The sequence below is a fragment of the Prionailurus bengalensis genome, chromosome B4 (assembly GCF_016509475.1).
Source record: "Prionailurus bengalensis isolate Pbe53 chromosome B4, Fcat_Pben_1.1_paternal_pri, whole genome shotgun sequence".
Classification (NCBI taxonomy): Eukaryota; Metazoa; Chordata; class Mammalia; order Carnivora; family Felidae; genus Prionailurus; species Prionailurus bengalensis.
Genome location: NC_057358.1, coordinates 88,154,976 through 88,174,113, shown reverse-complemented (window position 1 = coordinate 88,174,113; position 19,138 = coordinate 88,154,976). Strand labels below are relative to the sequence as shown.

General features: G+C 34.5%; 1 protein-coding gene and 1 non-coding gene across 8 annotated transcripts in view; both read right to left on the bottom strand.

Moving 5' to 3' along the window:
• Positions 1-2,648: 2,648 nt before the first annotated feature.
• The window catches only part of MON2 (MON2 homolog, regulator of endosome-to-Golgi trafficking), a 119,204-nt gene continuing 102,714 nt past the window's right edge, over positions 2,649-19,138 (bottom strand). For all 7 annotated transcript variants that reach the window (XM_043564776.1, XM_043564773.1, XM_043564777.1 and 4 more), the window contains 5 exons: positions 17,205-17,265; positions 15,744-15,867; positions 13,246-13,453; positions 10,276-10,358; positions 2,649-4,009 (listed from right to left, as the gene is read on the bottom strand). In XM_043564776.1, the coding sequence (XP_043420711.1) occupies positions 3,846-4,009; positions 10,276-10,358; positions 13,246-13,453; positions 15,744-15,867; positions 17,205-17,265 (640 nt within the window). In that variant the 3' untranslated portion in view covers positions 2,649-3,845. The remainder of the gene's footprint in view (positions 4,010-10,275; positions 10,359-13,245; positions 13,454-15,743; positions 15,868-17,204; positions 17,266-19,138) is intronic.
• On the bottom strand, positions 7,822-7,952 carry LOC122474172. Its single transcript, XR_006294854.1, has one exon. It is a non-coding gene; the product is annotated as a small nucleolar RNA SNORA38 (small nucleolar RNA).

Sequence of the window (19,138 nt, the reverse complement as noted above, 5' to 3'; positions counted from 1 at the left end):
ATAAAATAAAATAAAATGTCCTGGCCTGGACATTCTATCTATGGCTTCTAAATCACCAACATTAAATTGTACAGCAATCACAGGCAGGTGGGTTCCTGAGAGCATTCTACTTATAGTATAGTAGATACTTATAAGATAGTACTTATACTATCACCTATGGTAGTCTCTTGAGGATTTGGCTGCCTATCTGAATTATTGTACATTTGGGAAGACTATGTTATATTAGGTCACTGTATAATAAACTGTTTTTCAGTAACACGAGTATAAAAATGACAACCTCATTAATACTTTTGTGTTGTTTTCTACACTATGCTGTTTCATCCTCACTTTAAGTAACCTCTACACCCAATGTGGGGCTTGAACTCACAACCCTGAGATTGAGAATTCCATGCTCTTCCTACTGAGCCAGCTCGGCGCCCCACACCCTCAGTTTCACAACTGATCCTTTGGCCTTAGGGTCACCTGGGACTAGTGCTACCAAACTGTGACAATAAGCAAAATACTTACTCTAAGGTTACAGTGAGAAAAGACAACCTAGTTGTTACTGGCTTGTTATAGAATTAATTTAAATGAGTGTTACTCTTTGGAATAAAATACATGTGTAAATTGTTCATCTCTTCCTTCTGGTGCTAAATATAAGTTAAGGATTATAGGAAGAATAGGGGGAAAACAGGAAAGAAACAACATAGCTATCAATACAATAAAATTAAAAACGAAAGCAAGTGATGGGGCGCCTGGGTGGCTCAGTTGGTTAAGCGTCCAATTTCAGCTCAGGTCACGATCTTCATGATTTTGGGCCCCGCTTCAGGATCATGATCTTGGGCCCCGCTTCCGGATCATGATCTTGGGCCCCGCTTCCAGCTCTGTGCTGACAGTTGGAGCCTGGAGTTTGCTTCAGATTATGTGTCTCCCTCTCTCTCTGCCCCTCCCCTTCTTGTGCTCTGTCTCTCTCTTTCTCTCTCTCTCAAAAATAAATAAAAACAATAAAAAGGTTTTAAAAAAATGAAAGCAAGTGAAAGTGGTTTTCTCTTGGCCAGACTTTCATGCGTTTTCTTTTTCTTTTAGCCCCTACAGGCTCCTAATAAGTGTTACTTATTCAGTAAAACTAACAAAATTTTAACACCAGTTATACAGAAATACTAAATGAGACACTACAAAATTACCTATTTTCTTTTCCTTTTTGGCAGTGGTAGGATTGTAGGAAAATAAAAAGTAAGCTATTCAAGTTGAAAATTTGTTTATTTCTTTTATAATGGAAAAAAGTTATGGAAGGACTATAATCTGATGTTGGATTATACCTGCCCTCTGACAATCTATATTAAGAAAGGCATGGTCAGTGAAAAAAAAAATGATATTAGGCTTAAAACTCATGGTATTTATAATATGTGTTCCAAAGAACATTATTACTAATGCTTCAAGGACTAGTCATAGTATCAGCTATGCTGTAAAGTGATATTAGCCTTGAGAACTTCCTTTTTTAATGTCATACTATCTAGTAATCTCACACAGCCCAGTTCTTCTGGTCACTACAGAACCCAATTCACACCAACAAGACAAGGGCACTCACAGTGTTAACCTCCCCAGGGACCAGGATATCTTAGAAAATGCAGACTAAGAGGAATGTGTGACTCAAGGGATGAACTGCTGATAGTGACCCCTGGGGTGGCAGGAGATATTCTGGGAGGAAAAAAAACCTGTCAAATTATACCACCAAGCGGGCAGCCCACTTTGCTTGTCACTAAGACTGGCACCGATTACCATATTCTATGGTATCAACACATTCAATGCTTTGCTCTATAGGGAATGGTCCTGGTATTGAAGGCTAATACGATATTAACTAAAACTACTCAACTTATATAAATGTATGCTGTATACATTTGATTTGTATTTAACTTTCACTGGAGAATAACTTTTATGATTGCAATCAATCGATTATTTCTCAGGAATAAACATTTTCACTTCATGTAAATTCATGGCAATATTTTTAACATGTTACTTAACTGGCACACTACCCTTGTTAGTCTATTTCAGTACTTTATCAATGATACGCAGATCTTTCTAACTCCCAATGTAACATATCCAAATATAGGAAATAAACTGAATACACAGCTTGGTATTTTCTTTTTTACAACTTTAAGGAAAATGCTGAAGACAGAATCTATGAAATGCCATATTAATTTACCCTAATTTTAGGTGAAATTATAAAATAGAAATTCATTAATTCATGTAAATAAAAATAATATCTCCTCGATAAAAGCTTACCATGTTTACAGATAATAGTGCAAATTAAATAATTTCACAATTACAACAGCCTCAAAATTGTATCTCATTCATTACTCAATTCTAATATCTTCTCCTAGTTTTACAATTATTCTGGAGAGACTGCAATGTATAAATTCTATTAAAATCAAAGGACTTCCAGCACACTAACATAATACTGAAACCATTATGATTTCTTAATCATTGTTTTAAACATCTTTGTGTCTTCACATAAATGTTTATGCAAATGTAACTAATATGATAATACCACAATCCATTAAATAAAAAATACAGTAAGCTAGGTTAGTTTTTTAAGAAACAAGTAATGTACTCAAGAGCATTTTTCTTCTTCACTAAGATAGAAAAGTGAAACAAAATTAGCAATTCACTCCATGACAGAAAGTTTACTGTACTTCTAAATGCTTCACTGTCTCCAAAAATACACTTCTCATTGTTTTAGAACACACACACATTTTATATTTATGGGTTGGCATAGTTATTTTTTTTCTTGAGAAGACATTACAAAATGAAGCACTGAAATGAACAAAACTTCACAGGCAAAATTTAGGAAATCTGGAATCATCTTGCCTGGATCATAATTCAAAGACAGTGATAAATGCTTAGTCAGTGAGAAAAAGAAAATCAGTAGAAATATAATATGAAAAGTCTTTAAAATCCAAACACCAAATATAAAAACAGACTTACGTGAAAGCTGGGAAAGATATTTAAAGAAATGAGGTATGACGGAGTCAGAATGCTACAATATATCCCAATGTATTAAGCTAATAACTATACTTCAAAGTTGCAAAATCAGCAAATCATAAACTATTTGCTGCTGTGTTCACATGACCTTTCTGGTCAGATGTTTAATAGTCACTAGTAAATACATTTAAAATAAGCACTAAAGATAACTGCATGATCATATGGTAAGCATACCTGCCGCTTAAGAAGGCAAATTATAAGTAAAAATGAAAGCAAACAATTTTGTATTAATAATAAATACAGCTTCAAGCATTTAACATTATCAATATTTTAAAAATTTAAATAATAAATGCAACTATTTTATACAGAACTGTACCATTTATTATACACACAAGTTTATCAGTTCCCTTTGTTTACAAAGGCTGGTTATAGATAATATGGAATGTTACAGTACCATCTTGCATAAAATTTTAGTACAATTTGTACTTGAAAAAGGGTGCAAAAACACCAGCCTAATAAATCTGACTGAATGAAATATCTTTTCTTTCTTTTTAAAAAGTACATCATTAACACATACACCACAAACTGTACATAAGCTCACTTTTAAATCACCAACTGAAGATACAGTAGCAGGTATGTTGCAGTATTAACTAACTCTCCATCAGTTTAACCTACTAAAGGCTTCCACCGCTGCTCACTCAGGAGCCTTTGTTGACATGTAAGCTTGTAATATGAATTACTGAACTCAGGTAAGTACAATTTAAAGGAGGCGAACAACAGCTGCCAAGAATTATTGGTAGTAAGAAATGTCCTTCTCATAGAAGACTCACTGAGGATCAAACAGTCTTTAGATAATCTTTCTTCTTTAAAATTATTATAGCTGGTCAAGATTCTCCATTTTGAACTTTGGATGCTGGTGGCTGCATGAAATCCTTAAAAGGAACGAGTGCCTCTTTAAGTGCAGAGCAGACTTCTGCAGATGAGCAGGTGATGCATTCGACTAGAGTTGGGTATAAAGCAATCACTTGTGCCCAGGTATTTCCATCAACTGCAATTAAAAAGTATAAAATCTCAAAAACATGTGTATTTAAATAGCAGAGATTATCCAATTAACATAACACAATCCTTTAAATACAAGGCAAAGAAAAAAATCCCCCAATATGGAGATTCCACAAGCTTATACCCTTTTCTTTTTTAATCTTTGGAAGACTTCCCGATAGATCGAATAAGATATGAGGGGGAAACATATGGTCAGAGTACAGAGTCATCCATACCAAGGAATGTGCTAAAGTCCATTTTAAATGATACTTCAATTTGTGAAGGCCTTGGAAGCTAACAAAGTAACTTGGAATTCAAACTTCTGTCATTTTCAGTGTAAGTGCCAGACAATGTAGTGCATATTTCAAGAAGAATTAGAATTAGAAAACAACTCAATTTCTTATGCAGTTGTATGCTAAAAATATAAATATTTAAATGGTTTCCCCAGTAATGTCCTTGATACTGATTTTAGTTTCAAGTGACCAAAGATCCACTCTTCTCTTGTACTGCTTCCTAATCTTTAACAGATATCACTAGATTTAAACTTCAGTGTGAAGAGACACGTCCGTGTTCCTCTCTACTGTCACCAACAAGTAGTACAGTTGAACACTATTTGGTGAATGGGAAAGTGTTACATCCCATTTAGTTTATAATTTCCTTATACTCTGAGATCACATATTACATGTCTATTTTTCTGTAAATGCTGTGCATATTGCTGAGCGTGCAATACGCAACAAAACCAGCTGACAGATTTTGTTACACAGTATATGTATACGACACTATGAAACAAGTCTCAAATCTAGGAGGCAGTCTAGCATAAAAGAAAGATACTATATTATACACAAGGAACTTTGATTCTATTTTTCACTCCAATTCTCTTTATCTCAGCTTCTGTTGGAGAATAAAGGAATGCATTTCTTACACTAGTATTCTTCAAAATACTTCTTATAAAAACAATGACCAGGGAAGTTTGGCACATGTTGTATATATTATCTTCCTTTTGGGGGATTCATAATTCACATGAATTTATTAAAAACTTGGCAGTAAAAAAGAGGCTTAACTTTATCTAATCCAGGATTTCCAAAATTAATTTGATTATGGGATTTTTTTACATTCAATATCTACTGACATCACTCATCATCATTAATATTCATTCCTGAGTACAAATCTTGGGAAATGCTGAACTGTTCATCCCTTCTTCACCCAATTGAAGAAGAACAATCCCTTCTTCACCCAAACAGAGGCTTCCTCAGACTGGAAATGGGAAAAAGAAAAAGGGAGGGGAGTGGATGGGTAATGGTGAAGGAGGGACTCAGGCCAGTGCTGTTTTTATCTGTTTTATATCTTGGGAATCCGTAAGAGATCTCATTTGTAAAAAGAATTTTCCTTGCTTAACAGAAAACAAACAGTTTAAAGAGAAGTTTTAAACAGTCTGCTCCAGCTGTCTTCTATGAAACTTTCCACTAATCATTTAACAAAAGATTACACAGAGAGAATTCTGGAAGAATGGCAGAGAGGAAGTACCTGGAATCTGTCTACCCACCTAGACAACAATTGTATTGGCAGAATCGGCTTGATACAACTATTTTGGAACTCTGGAGTCTACTGAAGGCTTGCAACTTCCAGAGGTAGACTTGGATAGTATATTGTGGTTAATTTTGGTCAATTTCAGCTCTTAGCACAGTAGCAGCTACCCATCCCTCACCCCTGGCCATGTGGTAGGCAGCTGTGCACGTGTTCCTGGAGCAGCTTGCCTGCAGCAGGCCACAGTGGGCAAAAAGACCATATCCTCCAAATATTGGGTATCTGTGCTCTGATCGCTGCTTCTGATCATAGAGGTGTAAACAAAGGGACTTCAACAATAACAAAAAACCACTCAATTCAAAAAATGGCAAAGGACTTGAATAGACATTTCTCCAAAGGAGATATACAAATGGCCAATAATGTATACAAATGGCCAATAATGTACACGAAAAGATGCTCAACATCGCCAACATAAGGGAAATGCAAATCAAAACTACAATGAGATACCAACTCATACTGATTAAAATGGCTACTATCAAAACAAAAAATTTAAAAAAACACAAGTATTTGTGCAGATGTGGAGAAATTAGAACCTCTGTTCACTGATGGTTGTAATGTAAAATGGTATAGCCACTGTGGAAAATAATACAGTGGTTCCTCAAAAAACAAAAAATAGAACTACCATATGATCCAGCAATTCTACTTCTGGGTATATACTCAAAAGAACAAAGCAGGGTCTTGAAGAGATTCCTGTACACACATTCATAGCAGCATTATTTGCAATAGCTAAAATGTGGAATTAACCCAAGTGTCTACCAATGGATGAATGGATAAGGAAAATATGAGACACAGACACACACACACACACACACACACACACACACACACACACACCACAATGGAATATTATTCAGCCTTAAAAAGGAAATTCTCCAATATGCTACAATATGAATGAAACTCAATGACATTATACTAAGCAATAAAGCCAATCACAAAAAGACAAGTATTTTATGACTCAACTTATATGAGATACCGAGAGCAAAGTCATAGTAATAGAATGGTGGTGTCAGAAGCTAGGAGGAGCGGGGAATAAGGAGTTATTGTTTAATGAGAGTCGAGTTTCAGTTACAAGATAAAAAGAGTTATGGAGATAGATCATGGTGATGGTTGCACACTATTATGAAATTAATTAATACCACTGAACTATACACTTAAAAATGGCTGAAGATAAATATTTTATGTGTATTTTGCAACAACAGAAAAACTGGGGAAAAAAAAAAGGTTGCACAGATTGAAACCTATTTAGATTGCCCCAGGTGGAGAGTCAACTGACAAAATTAATTCTTGGTTTACTTCTGGAAAATAAAAAAATATGCTGTTTAAGGGGGCCCCTGGGTGGCTCAGCCGACTGGGCATCCGACTTCGGCTCCGGTCATGATCTCATGGTTTGTGAGTTCAAGCCCTACATCAGGCTCTGTGCTGACAGCTCGGAGCCTGAAGCCTGTTTCGGATTCTGTGTCTCTCTCTCTCTCTCTCTCTCTCTCTCTCTCTCTCTCTGCCCCTCCCCTGCTCACATTCTGTCTCAAAAGTAAATAAATGTAAAAAAAAAAAAAATACACTGTTTAAGATCACATTCTAAACTCAGGGAAGGCTCTTCAAATTTCTTAAAATATAGTTTTTAAAACCTACCATACATATGGGGTGCCTGGGTGGCTCAGTCAGTTGAGCATCCAACTTCAGCTCAGGTCATGATCTCACGGTTCGTGGGTTGGAGCTATGCATCGGGCTCTGTGCTGGCATAGGATTCTCTGTCTCTCTCTCTTTTGCTCTCTCTGCCCCTCCCCCACCTGTGTTTTCTCCCAAAGTAAAGAAATGAACTTAAAAAAAAAAAAATCCCACTACAGATCTTGGGCTTACCTATCAAAAGGAATGAAAAAGCTGTATGTATTGATATGGAAGTATCTCCAAATTTTATGAAGCAGAGAAAAAGAAAGAGTATTCAGGACAGTAGGTATCATATGGGGCTACTATGCATATTCATTTATGTTTAAAACTGGGTGAATACTGGAGTATATATATATATATTGTATTTATGTAATAAACTCATGGAAAGATCCACAAACTAATAAAAATGGTTAAATGGTTACCTATGGCGAGGTAAGAACTAGGCAGATATAAAATAGGATAAAGATACCTCAAAACTTTTCCCTGTATATTTTTGAATTTTTGAAATGTGTATGTGGTTACTAGCTATTCAAATTCTATTTTCTCCCTCTCTCTCTCTCTCTCTCTCTCTCTCTCTGTTGGATGGTTGATCTTGAGCCTGCATGGAGCAAGCTGGCCCCAGACTTCTCCAAGTCTACATTTCTTTTCCTCCAATTCTTACGTGTCCAAAGACAGGGAACTACAGACATGCCTTTGTAGGAGGGTTACCTATACAAATTTTAAAGTAAAGATCAAGTAAAATGATCAAAACAAAATTCCCCCAAATTAAAAATAATTCCAAAAAATGCCTCCTCTCTCACTAGAAAACCCTAACACAAATGACTAATGTTTTAAACAATTTTGGACTGGCAACGAGCAATCCAACATATTTCCACTGGAAAGGCTTGGCTTTTTCTTAGTTATCTTCTTTTTTCCTGTTTCTTAATGAAGCTTATCATAGCTTTCTAATATGTTACAATATCATCTTCATTTATGGTTACATTTAATTTAAAATTTCACTTCATATATCCAGAGCCACAATTCAAACTCTCTTAGACAATTTTTAACAGTAAGTTAAATCATTTACCATTACTACACTGCCCTATTCTTGGCCCACTAGCTATGAAAAAAAAAAAAGTTACTGAGTTTTTCTTCCCTTTTCTTCCTTTATACAAATTTTGGTTAAATTCTTGACAGCTGTCTAAAAATTCTACAAAATAATGCAAGCACTATGCACTGAAATATACTGGTTATATTTAATATACTATAGCAATAACATGGGAATTGGAGAATTTCCTGTTTAAGTCTTAAATATATTTTAGACTTGAATTAAGAATCCAATTCTATCCTATGATCTAATAAAGATTTTACTGGTCACTAGGAAGTTAATGCATGACTTCTCTCTCTAAAATATCAACCAGAGCATTTTTGATGAGAACTCAAATTTGAATTTGATGGGATGAAGTCAAGATATTGCTCCAAAAATTTTCTTACAAATTCCACCCTTCCCAGGGCGCCTGGGTGGCTCTGTCGGTTGATCGGCCAACTTCGGCTCAGGTCATGATCTCAGTTTGTGAGTTTGAGCCCCGCGTTGGGCTCTGTGCTGACAGCTCAGGGCTTGGAGCCTGCTTCAGATTCTGTGTCTCCCTCTCTCTCTCTCTGCCCCTCCCCTGCTCACACTCTGTCTTTCTCTCAAAAATAAAGAAAGATTTAAAAAAAAAAAACAACCACCAAATTCCACCCCCCTCACTTTGTATTGAATAAGTACAAATCTATTACTCCTTAAGGTTTTGTAAAATACTCACTCTTTCTAGGCCAAAGTATTAGTGGGCAAATTTTGAAAATGAAAAAATATGTCTTTACTTTTATTACATAATAATTGCCAGGAACAAATATCCTATGATTCATTTATTAGGCATTTATTAGGAACCTTCTTCTTGGGTATTAAAAGTAATGCTGCGTAAAGTGCCAGTCTGCTAATGTGCTTGGGCCAGAATGTAAATCAACACACTTCCTTCTTTAACAAACTCTTGTTGTATAAAAAATGTCAACTAAACCACTGTTTAGTGACACAAATATGCCAGCTCTTTATCCTATCCTCAAACAAACCACTTTGAGTAGCAATGCTGTAGAGGATTCAAATAGAACAAAATATGGCCCAAAAAGCCTCTCAAGAAGTTTACAAGTTAAGGGAAGTGACAGATTCATCTATACGTGTAACAGTAATACATATAGAGTACCTTCGGACAAAGGTACACACGAACTACCTACGAGTTCAATAAAAAGAAAAATCATTCACCACTAAAGATTAAAAACAAGGTTAAAAAGTGGAGTGGTATTTGAACTAGGTAGACATAGGTAGGAGAATGAAATAAGCAAAAGGTTAGAGAAACTTGGGTAGACTGAAAATTTTAGTTTGGTGGGAAACAGGATACGTGAAATCTAGTGGAAATAAAGCATAAACCTAATAGAGGCTGACAATAGTACTCTCTGCATTTGGTAGGTAATGGTACATGAAAATTTTTTGTTTTGTTTTACAAGGATGGGAAAATGAATGATCAAAGCTGCACTTTTGGAAAAATCATTTCTAGCAACAATGTAAAGAACGGAGAGAAGAGAGATGAGTAACAGAAAGGGGAAACAAATGAGATAAGGCTATAAAATGATTCAAAGTTGAACAGTTTATACTTATACCATAATTCAGTACACATGCAGGATGAAGGCTACTCCCACCCAAAACTCAGTAATGCTCCACATTAAACTTATACGAAATACTAATTATCCATGCAACACCCTAACTTCAGACCAACTTAGTTAAAAAAAAAAAAAAAAAAAAAAGCCAAACTGTTGTTTAATATTAAGAAGCTAAAACATTTACTTAATTGACATCCTAATGGACTTGATGCTTTGCTGTCATAAGGACTGGGAAAAAGGAAGTCTAACAGTTGTTATGTTCCTAAAATTCAGTTAACTTAATAATAGAAAAGTACATCAGAAATAGAACATAAATGTTATGAGTTTAGAATAACTGAGTTTCTAAGCACTTACCATTCTCAGGCTGAGTTTTCTTAAGTGAATCAATGAGAGTACTGACTGCTTTTAAAACAAATATAATTTCTGTTACTTGTTGCCTAAAAAACAGATGGGAAATTATTTCCATCATGATTTTAAGATATGCCATGTGTGTTTACTAGGTTTATACAAATAGATATATTTTGGAAAAATACTGAACACAATACAAAGTTAATTTTAGTTTTAAATTCTTATTAAAATATTTTATTAACATATACTTCAGCGTGCAAATAAGATTTATAGTTATTTTTACCATAAGTTATCAATTTCAAAGGGAGGGAGAGGCAAACTATTCAGGCAAATCTAAATTTGTAAGATAATTGTAAAATATTTCATATAATTATTTAACATTAAGACATTTTATAATATATGCTTTTAAGGCTTCTCTACAAAAATGTTTTTTTTTTCTTTTTAACTACTTAGCACCAAAAGGGATTTGCCAAAGCTTAAATGGAAATAAAAACCACTATTACCTCCTGGCACATATTTTATCATGCTGTTAAAAGAACATTTAAAATTATAATAGTACTTGTTTGATTTTCTAATACAACAAAAAGAAACATGCTCAAAACTAATCCTAAGGTGTCTCCTATTTGGAGACATCAGTAATGAAGAATGAACTTGGGAGTAAAGGATGAACAAGAGTAGCTTCATTCCCTTATTTATCCCTACATAGTTTCCTCCCTTTCCCCTCATTGCTGACACCAATCTGTGTTTTCATTCTGCAGAAAAAATTTTTCTAATACTATGACAGAGTACTATTTCAAGCCTCCCTTTGTAAGCATAGAAGAAGTTACTGTGTTGCAATGTAGTTTAGAAAATAATGTAATGATGCTGCATCAAACACAGGATGATACAATACTTTATAGGACAACTATAAGTAAGACTCAATTTAAAAGCAATAAACACTAAAAACATGAAAAATGAAGGAAAAGCTGCTTTCTGAAGTCAAATAATATGTTATAATCTAGTAAATAAAAATATTCCAAGCAAAGCAACTTTATTACTGCTTTTCCAAGTATACTTCAGAGATTATGATAAATCAATTTTCAATCATGCCCATAACCAAATTACTAACACCTGTCTTTGGAATGTTTTTATATATAAATCTGAATACGAGGAGGTATAATTTATATTTTAGAAATTCAAAATATAGTGGATCTTAAAAATAGAAATACAAATGACTATTAAGCATTGGTAATTTAAAAAAAAAAACAAACTACCATGTAACTATTTTTCATTCATCAAATTTAAAAAAGATAAAATAAATCATAAAATGGCAAATAATTTTAAAATGCTAAAAACTGAGAAAAGGACATTTATATACTTCTGGGAGAATGTAAATTGGTAGAAATTTCTGGTAGGCAATTTGGAATACATATCAAAAGCTTTAAAAATGTTTTTATCTTAGGGCACCTGAGTGCTCAGTCAGTTAAGCCTCTGACTTCAGCTCAGGTCATGATCTCACGGTTTACGAGTTCAAGTCCTGCATCTGGCTCTGTGCAGTCAGCTCAGAGTCTGGAGCCTGCTTCAGATTCTGTGTCTCCCTCTCTCTCTGCCCCTCCCCCTGCTCACAGTTTGTCTCTCAAAAATAAATAAACATTAAAAGAAATTTTAAAAATGTTTTTATCTTTTTTTTTTTAATTTTTTTTTTAAGTTTATTTATTTTTGAGGCAGAGAGAGACAGAGCATGAACGGGGGAGGGTCAGAGAGAGGGAGACACAGAATCTGAAACAGGCTCCAGGCTCTGAGCTGTCAGCACAGAGTCCAACACAGGGCTCGAACCCATGAGCTGTGAGATCATGACCTGAGCTGAAGTCGGACGCTTAACTGACTGAGCCCCCCAGGTTCCCTGAGAGAGCCATTTTTTTTTTTTAATGTTTATTTATTTTTGAGACAGAGAGAGACAGAGCATGAACGGGGGAGGGTCAGAGAGAGGGAGACACAAAATCTGAAACAGGCTCCAGGCTCTGAGCTGTCAGCACAGAGCCTGACGCAGGGCTCGAACTCAAGGGCCGCGAGATCATGACCTGAGCCGAAGTCGGCCGCTCAACCGACTGAGCCACACAGGCGCCCCAAAAATGTTTTTATCTTTTGACAAGTAATTCTAACTCCAAAAATTTATTATAAGTAAATAAGAATGTGCACAAAGATTTGGGGCTGATGATTTACCTCTCCAATAGTACCTCAAGAGATGGACCCATAATGATTTTTGAAACTCTATCCTGACTTTGATAACTCTATCTTCCAATATTATTTTGTTTCATTTGTTTTGCTTTAAACTCTAATTCCCACATAAAAAAAAATAGATTGGTGACATAACTCAAATTTATGATTACATTTTTTGATGAATTCTGATTCCTATCCCAACTTTGATTAGCTTTGGCTTAGCAGAAAGACCTAGAGCCCCTTCCACTGACACAGCTCGGCTAAGTGGAAAGGAAATTAGTTTAGGAACAAGGGCTAAATTAAGCAAACTAGATAAAAAGAAGATCTAAAATGCTAGCTGACTTGTAGAGAAATCTAAAAAAAATTGTAAAACTAACTAGGAAGTTCCCAGAGTATGATTTATCAATTATTTTCTCTCTAGAGAGATCCACACCTATGTGCTCATACAGATCCACAAGTCCTTATCCAGAAATCCTTGAGAAAACATATTTTAGAATTCAAAATTTTCTTTTAAATCCAAAAAGGAAACTTGGTACACATATCATATATTACTTAACCTTCATGACGAGTCTGAAAAAGCATCCCAAAATAAAATGCATTAATATATCTGCAGCAAAACTTATAAATATTTACACCATATAAAATAAATAAAATTATAAACAGCTTCAGGTTACATTCACATCACTTATAAAAACAACTTGGTGCTCAAAGCTTTTTTTTTTTTAAATTAATAACTATGACAGCATATTCCCTTCATCTATAAAATAAAATCTATACCTTGGAAGAGGGCATTTACCACTTAATCTTTCATCCTCTATATAGCGATGAAGTACATCTTGAGACCTCTTTAAAAGTACTGAGAGTGCCATTCGTGAGATATAGCCTTCTTGAGGTGTTGTGACTTTGTTACTGAAGGAAAACTGGAGCAATGTTTCAAAACACATTTTCGAAAATTCCTCTCTCAAACGAATATCAATCTCTGCTTCTGTAAAATTAACAACTTTTGATGGTTAATAGGAAGTTAAATTAATAACCTTAATGATAACAATTTAGCAAACTAGGAACAGAAGGAAATTCTTCAACTGATGAAGAGCATCTATGAAAACCTTCCAGCTAACAGCATGTATATAACAATTTTCCCCCTTTCAAGATCAAAAACAAGGCAAGACTGTCAACTCTCATCGTTTCTACTTAGTATTTTTCTTGTCTTGTTTTTTTTCATACTCTTTGACAGCACTATAAAATACTTTTCAATGGTTTGCCACAAGGTCAACCTTGTGATTTTTCTTTCTTTCTTCCTCCTCCCTCCCTTCCTACTTTCCTCTTAGCAACATCTTTCTAGAGCCAGACCTGAGCTCTATTCTGGACTAGCTGCTGTCTAGACCTGCTGTCCCTCTATCTCCTAGAACTAGTCTTTGTCATAGCCTGGGAATTGTTTTTATTCTCTTATTGTATACCCCGCTTCCTAGATCCATGCCTTCCATTTCCTTGGCATACTCCTTTGTTTTCATGGAGCACATTCTAGCATGTCTCAGAAAGACTATTCTGAATAGGAAGTAACATTTTTGAGAACTTGCATTTCTGAAAATATCATTACTTTACTGTGGTACTCAAAGAGTTGTTCCTTAGCAGCATCAACATCACCAGAAAACTCGTTAGAAATGCAAATTCTCATATCCCACCCCATACGTACTGAATCAGAAACTCTGAGAGTACAGTCCAGCAATAACTTGCCCTTGCAGCTGATTATAATACATGCTGACATTTGAAAATTACCATTCTACATTTATACTCTGCCAACAATGGGCCCACATTTAAAACTCCTTCTTAAAAATCCTTTCCATTTCTAACTCTCAAACTACTTCATCAACGTCTTTTAGCATACGGTGCTGCTACTGAAAAGTCCAATGTCCTCTTGATACAATTCTTCTGTGTTGGACTTTTTTCTTTTCTTTCTGAAATCTTGTAGAATCTTCTCTTTATCCCAGGTACTTTGAAATTTCCTAACAACATGCCTTCTTGTGGATCTTTTTTCTTTCACTGTTCTGGTCACTGAGTGGCCATTTTTAATTTGGAGACTGATTTCTTCAGTTTATGTATTTAATAATTTCCTCTGTTAGCTTTGCTCTATTTTCTCTTTCTGGAAGACCTACTGTCAGATGTTAGACCCCTTGGATTCATTTTATTTCTTTCTTCTTAATGTTGTCTACTTTTTGTCTTTCTCTACTTCCTGGTTTACCTCCTTATATTTTCTTGTAACCCTTCACTGGACTTGTTATTTCAGCTGTCACATTTTTAGTTTCTATGAGCTCCTTCTTATTCTGATTCCTCCCTGTTAACAGTATTTTTTTTTCATGAATATAAATCTTTTATCTCTTTGAACATCCTAATTATAATTGTGCTTTTTTGGAGTAATGTTTTTATGGCTCTGAATTTTATCTGTTTCCTCTCAGTTTCTTTTACTCCCTCTTTATTTGTTTTTTCTCTTTCATGTTGAAAGATTTTCTCTGAAAGCTTTGGCTATCAGGTCATACTTAAGAATGGTGGGGACCAAAACTGATCCCTGGAACCTAGGTCTTTATAGAAGCCTGGTCCTGTTTCTATGTATATGTTTCTATGTATATGTTTAAAAAAAAACCCTCCAAGTTAAAGTTGAGAAGTTTGTGTCCAACGGCAAAGTCATTGGAAGAAATGTCCAAATACCTTCCTTACCTTGGTATATTTAATACTATAAATGGCAAAAGGTATCATCAGAAACTGCTAGAAAAAGTATACATGGCAACTCAGTAATCCTTATTAAGCTTAAAGTATTTACATCTGATTATATTGTTTGTAACACACATTTTATAAAAATGTATCTAGAAATTTTTATATACTCGTTAATAATAAAAAGTTGACTGTATTAATATAAGTAGTATTTAATTATTTTTTCTGAGACTATTATTTTTGTTAAATCTGCACTTAACCACATCACTTTTAAAACTTGTTTGGGCTGGGAAAAAGAAGTGCTGTAGTTTGTGAAGTAAGCAGTATGAGAGACATCTAGTGGCCAGACTACACACATTTAAATGTTCTTCAAAGTCCTTAGCACAGTTTAACAGAATATTCACATTTTCCCCTCAGAAAGCTTAATGTTCTATCATGTTCTTAGAAATTACCTTAACCATTCTCCAGTTTACATTTTACCATAATCACAGGAGTAAACATTTATATAGTCAGCTTCTTCCAAAGTACTTCAATACTAACATTTTTAATAAATCATTAAAATAACATACCTGTAAATGAAGATGACTGAGAATGTATTGAGCCCTTATTAAGCATAGTCATTATCTGACCAACAAATTCCTTAGGAATAAAATTGGCATAAGGTAGTATCTCAGTGCTGATAAGCTGAACTACCTAGAACAAAAGAGGCAAACTCAAATGCATTTTGTTTTTCTTGGAAGAGACCAACTCAAATGACAGTATCTAGAGTAAAACCTAAATATTATTTTAAAAGAAAATCAGCTAAAGAATCTTCCTTGAAGTACACAAACATTTTAATGTTAACATACAGGATGAGTAGTCCATTTCCCTCATTTGTCTTAGTAATAATAATAAATTTATTACAAAATAGTCAATACTATAGACTGTTTACTATGCAACCATTTTAGTAAATGTTGATGTTATATGAAATGTATCCATGCTAGAATAAACTATCCAAAACAGAATTAAGAATAAGATTGAAATCACTTTTTATAACCATAAATGAGACAAAAGAGAAAGGAAAATTACATTCATTTTTGTTAAATAGCTCATTTCTAATATATAATGTGTTATTTTGCCCTTTGATGAAAAAGAAGAAAAGTTTACAAGAGTTTTAATACAGAAATGGACAAAAAGCAATATTTTATACGTATACTTTTTTGATATACTTTAAAGTAATTTACTTCATTTACTTAAAAGTTCTTTTATCCTGCTTAAAGGAAAATCATCAAACCACCACCCCCAACAAAAAAATCTATAACCAAAAAAACTACTTCTTTAAAGTCAATTTATCATCAACAAAATATATTCTTTAACAAGCTCTCATTATGTGCTTCAAGAGTTTGAGAGGCTCTATCTACAGCTGGTTAAAAACAAAAATCTAGGGGCGCCTGGGTGGCACAGTCGGTTAAGCATCCGACTTCAGCCAGGTCACGATCTCGCGGTTCGGGAGTTCGAGCCCCGCGTCGGGCTCTGGGCTGATGGCTCAGAGCCTGGAGCCTGTTTCCGATTCTGTGTCTCCCTCTCTCTCTGCCCCTCCCCCGTTCATGCTCTGTCTCTCTCTGTCCTAAAAATAAATAAACGTTGAAAAAAAAATTAAAAAAAAAAAAACAAAAAACAAAAAACAAAAATCTAAACAACTTATTGATTAGTTTGAACGACAAACACCTGGTTTGCCAAACTGTAGCACAAACTCTCAAATGCGTGCTCAATGACTGAGATTTTACTGAATCAACTACTTTTTAAAATTATTGAATGGACACAACTATGGATCTAGACAACATACACACAGCACAAAGCTAACAAATAAAAGGAAATCATGTCAGTGCTTTAAGAACCAACCTTTAATCTCTGTGACAGTTTTAAAGCTTTTAGGTTCAATCTTAACTTACTAACCCTACTTGTTCTTTTAGCAATTTCATAATTTCAACATTTCTACTATTTGGTTTGCACAAATGGTTACAGGAAAATGTTTTAAACAGCTTCCTCACCTCAACGTCAATACTTTCATTTCTCTGAAATTCTTGAATAGAGAGATTATCTGGAGGTATGCTAAAAAATAAACAAATAAAACACTTGATTTTTAAAAGTAACATGTTCCCTGGAAATAAGCAGTATTCAAATGACAAAAAGGATTTATTTTCTCACCCAGGTTAGACATTACCATTTATTTAAAAGAACAGTATTTTTAATTAAAGTTATTAGTATAATAAGGACTATACCAATTACAAACATGAATTTCTTAACTACAAAAAATGCTTGGTCCAATCCTGAATTAAATAAAATCTGTAAAATTAAACTCCTTTCAGTATTATGAATGAAAAAAACAATAAAAAGTGAGAGTATTACTATCATCTGCAGCTACAACAAAAATTACTACTGTGGGGGCGCCTGGGTGGCGCAGTCGGTTAAGCGTCCGACTTCAGCCAGGTCACGATCTCGCGGTCCGTGAGTTCGAGCCCCGCGTCGGGCTCTGGGCTGATGGCTCAGAGCCTGGAGCCTGTTTCCGATTCTGTGTCTCCCTCTCTCTCTGCCCCTCTCCGTTCATGCTCTGTCTCTCTCTGTCCCCAAAAAAATAAATAAACGTTGAAAAAAAAAAACTAAAAAAAAAATTACTACTGTGAGGATACCTGAATTCACTTACACTGCCAGTGACTTAAAAGAGTCTTGGTTATCTGCTGAACCCATTCACTCAGAGACTGGCCATTAATCACTAATTTGTAATAAACATAATGTATTAAAGATCTTTACATTAAAGATAGAGAATATCTAAAACAAAACAGGGCTGATTCAGACTTTCTAAAGCAGAAAATTATTCCAGCAAGATCAATGGAAATCAGTTATTCTGAGAGAACCAAGGTGAATTCTAAACCATGTGGCTCCTAATTAGAATGAGCGGTAAAATGGTATTAAACTTAAAAAGCAGTGAAATATTTACTTAAAAACAGCTGAGAATAAGATGTTAATGATGTTACAGTAATGACAGCGAAAAATTACAAAGCCAGCCACTGTACTAAGAGCTTTAACTTGTATTATTTCATAAGTTCCCAGAGTAACCACATGTAGCAAGTATTATCCTCATGTAGTTGACAGAAGAGGAAACTGAGGATTTGAATGCTGGTAAAATGACCAAGAATGTACTGTAAGCAAATGACAAGGCTGCAATTTGACCCTAAACTTCTCTGGTATTTGAGCCTAAATTCTTCTCTTCCATGTTGTAAATGTAAAAGCAGTGTTATCTTAGATTTAGAGTTATAATATACAGTTTTGTATCTAGGGCTATTTTTGCTCTAGCATTATTTGGTTTTTCTATTTATAAGTATTAGAATACACACAAGCACTCGTGCACATGTACTCTGTTATGGGTACCAGATCTTTACTTGATTTAGATGTTTTTCATTCAACAAATATTTATTGAGTATCAGATGCTTTGTACCATATACAGCATATACACAGCATTGAGTTTGAGCAAGATGGTGTTCAAGATCCTGCTGTGAACAAGATGCACTTAGTCTCTGTTGCATGAAACTTGCATTCTGGTGTGCAAGTCCTAGACTAATTCTGTAATCTGCTAGTAGGAAACTACAGGAAAAATTTTAATGACATGTACCCAAACTGGAACCAATGCTGGGAATTTCATAACTGCTACAACTAATGTAGCTTCACAGATCCTATCTGTATCTCTGGAGATAAAAGCTGTGTTTAATTCTAATATATAATCAAGTAATATAAGTGTTCAGTGATACAAAAAAAAATGGTGATAATGGTGGAGGTAACTGAGGATGGGCTGACTACGAATTAAAAAAAAAAGCTTATTAGGAACAGACAGTAATAATATAAATGTGACAGGGATCATGTATCAAACACTGAAGTGGATCTTAAAATATTTTATGAGGAAAGAAAGCATACAAAGTCAGAAACTCAA